The 3,147-nt window shown below is 71.8% G+C and overlaps 1 protein-coding gene across 1 annotated transcript in view; it reads right to left on the bottom strand.

Moving 5' to 3' along the window:
* Positions 1–300: 300 nt before the first annotated feature.
* Positions 301–3,147, bottom strand: part of EMIHUDRAFT_199104 (hypothetical protein) — a gene marked incomplete at both ends in the record, with an annotated part of 8,127 nt that continues 5,280 nt past the window's right edge. The window contains one exon of the mRNA XM_005757772.1: positions 301–678. Within this exon, the coding sequence (XP_005757829.1) occupies positions 301–678 (378 nt within the window). The remainder of the gene's footprint in view (positions 679–3,147) is intronic.

The raw sequence follows: 3,147 nt of genomic DNA, 5'->3' as shown, positions 1-3,147 counted from the left end.
CCCGGCAAGAACCGAACTAGTACACAACCGTACCTCACCACACACCATGGCTGTATGCGTTGGCAGGCGGGATCGCTCGTAATTCGCGCGCACTCCGCATTGCGCGCGACGTATTGTCTACTGACGTACTATTACCCATTCTCGGCTGCTGCAGTTCTCACGTGTTCTCCGCCGCGCGCCGCCCGCAACGGAAGACCGTTCTACGTGTCGCGGCCTCCTCCCAGTGTGGCCTTCTAGTGTATGTGGCAATCTAGTGGCCCCCCCCTCGCAAACGCGCATGGGGGGCATCGCACTCCCCAACTAGTCTGCGCCCGGCGAGTACGCTCCGTCCGACTCGGCGGCGGGCGACTCAGCGATGTCACCCGCGGCAGCGCCAAGCCCCTCCGTGCCGGCGGGAGCGGCCAAAGCCTCCCCCGCCTCCTCCTCCTCGGCACCCGGGCTGTACGCGCCCTCCGACTCGGCTCCTGGCGAGTAGGCGCCCTCCAGATCGGCGTGAGCAGCGGCAGAAGCGGCAGGTGCGGCAGCGGCCTCCTCCGCCGCCAACGACGCAGCGACAGCGCCGGCCGCCGGGCACGTCGCAGGGGGAGCGGCCGAAGCCTCCAGCTCCCCCTCCAGCTCCTCGGCGCCGGGAGAGTAGGCGCCCTCTGAGCCCTCGCCGCCGGGAGAGTACTCTGAGCCCTCGCGGCCGGGAGAATAGGCTCCGTCGGACGCCGCGCCAGCGGGAGCGGCGGCGGGGGCGGCGACGTCTCTCGCCGATCCGGTTCCGGCCGCGGCAGGCGCGCAGTGTGCAGACGCGCAACAACCTGGCGGACGGCCTCTGCTCCAGCTGCCATGCCCGCTGCTACCGCTCCCTCCGCCGCCTCCTCCTCCTCCGCCGCCATCGCCGCCGCCTCCTCCTCCGCCGCCGCCTCCGCCTCCGTCGTCGTCGCCGCCGCCGCCGCTGTCGCCACCGCCGCCGCCGCCACCACCTCCATCGCCGCCACCGCTCCCGCCCCAACCACGCACGTGCCATGCAGCACCTGCGCCTCCCCAGCCGCGCCCACTCGCGCTGCGCCCGCCGCCATCGCAGCCTCCGCCTCCACCGCCTCCCCAGCCGGCTCCTCCACCGCCTCCGCAGCCGCCTCCTCCGCCGCCACCCCAGCCGCCTCCTCCTCCGCCACCCCAGCCGCCTCCTCCTCCGCCACCGTGACCGTCACCTCCTCCGCCGACACGGCTGCTGGCGCCCCATCCTCCCAAGCTGCCACCGCCACCGCCGCAGCTGCCGCCTCCGCCGCCGCCGCCGCCTCCGCGTCTGACTGCTGCGCCGCCGCCGCCGCCGCCAGGCTTGGGCGTGCTGCACTTGAAGCAAGCGTGCTTCCATCCGAAGACGTTGAGTCCGCACCCGGGGCACGTCCAATCGCCAGCGCGCACCTACGGTGAGGCGAGGTGAGGCCAGCTTCTTCACACACACGGCCCAGACAGGCGGGAACCGACACGGCATTCAATGTGTGAAGGCCCGGTGCACGTGGAGCAACCATCCCCCTTCTAGACACTACGGTGAGGTACGGTGAGGCGAAGTCAACTTCTCCACACACACACGAGGTGGTAGTAGGGCATGGGCCAGGCAGCGCCCGCATCTCCGATTCCCGGACAGGCGGGAACCGGCGCGGCATTCAATGTGCAAGCCTAGAAGTGCACGTGGAGCAACCATCCTCCCCCGTCGAGACTCTCCCTTCCCACGGACGCACCTCCCACCCGTTGCCACCGCAGCCTCCGCCGCCGCCGAGCCCCGCGTCGCCACCACGGCTGCCGCAGCCTCGCCCCCCGCCGGAGCCCCCGCCATAGCCGCCAGGGCCTCCGCTGCCTGCGCCGCTGTAGGACGCGCCACCGCCGCCGCAACCGCCCTTGCCGCCGCCCGTGCCGCCGCCACCGTAGCCGCAGTCGCCCCCGACGCCGCCCCCGACGCCGCCCCCGACGCCGGCGCCGACGCCGGCGCCGCCGCCCGTAGAGAGCCACGCCTCAAAGGGAAGAAGGGGGAGCGGCGGCTGCGGAGGCGCGGGCGGGGGCGGGAATAGCGCCGGGCAGGCGCCGAAGCTGCCGCTGCTGCTGCCGGGGCCAAAGCCAGGGCCGATCCCGCCGCCGCCAGAGCCGCTCCCGCCATAGCCGCTCCCGCCATAGCTGCCGCCGCCATAGCTGCCGCCGCCATAGCTGCCGGGATAGCCGCTTCTCCCGCCGCCACCGCCTCCGGAGCCGATCCCGAGGGAGGGCGGGAGCGTGGGGGGCGCGCAGAGCGCGTCGCCAGACGCGGCGCGCAGCGGCGGCGGCGCCATCGACGGCGGCGGTGCAGCCCACGGCAGCGGGCCGAGAGCCGCGACGGCCGAGAGGCTGCTGGCGGCCGCCCTGCCACTGCGGCCGGGGTCCGCGCGAGAGCCGCCGGTGGTCCGCGCGAAACAACCCATGCCGGTGGTCCGCGCGAACGCCGCGAGCGTGTCTCGCCGCGCGGAGGCGTCGGAGAGAGAAAGGTCCTGATGAGCGTGCGACAGAGCTCTCTTCTGATGTTGACGCAGAACGACTTCTTTGGGGTGTGGGGGAGGGGAGGAGAGGGGGGGGGGGGTCGGACTGTGTTTCGCCTCCCCATCAATCAATCGTGTGTGTGTGTCCAATACTCACTGGGGGGGGGGGGGGGGGGCTTCTCAAGTTGACTCAGAATTACTTAATTGGGTGGGCCCTGAGCGTGCGACAAAGCGGAAGAGAGCTCTTGCCCGTAGTTGACTCGGGCCAGTTATGAAAAGTGAGCTCGCGCCTCGGGGAGAGAGAGCTCTTCTCCTTAGTTGACTCAGAAGTGCGTATTCGGGTGGTGGTGGTGGCGGTGGTGGTGGTGGTGGTGGTGGTGGCGGCGGTGGCGGTGGTGGTGGTGGTGGCGGTGGTGGCGGTGGTGGTGGTGGTGGTGGTGGTGGCGGCGGTGGCGGTGGTGGTGGTGGTGGTGGTGGTGGTGGTGGTGGTGGCGGTGGTGGCGGTGGTGGTGGTGGTGGTGGTGGTGGTGGTGGTGGCGGTGGTGGCGGTGGTGGTGGTGGTGGCGGTGGTGGCGGTGGTGGTGGTAGTGGTGGTGGTGGTGGTGGTGTGTGTGGTGGTGGTGGTGGTGGTGGTGGTGGTGGTGGTGGTGGTGTG

Source organism: Emiliania huxleyi, assembly GCF_000372725.1.
Source record: "Emiliania huxleyi CCMP1516 unplaced genomic scaffold EMIHUscaffold_9, whole genome shotgun sequence".
Lineage (NCBI taxonomy): Eukaryota > Haptophyta > Isochrysidales > Noelaerhabdaceae > Emiliania > Emiliania huxleyi.
Note: the sequence above shows the minus strand (reverse complement) of the source record. Positions and strands in the feature narration are given on the sequence as shown.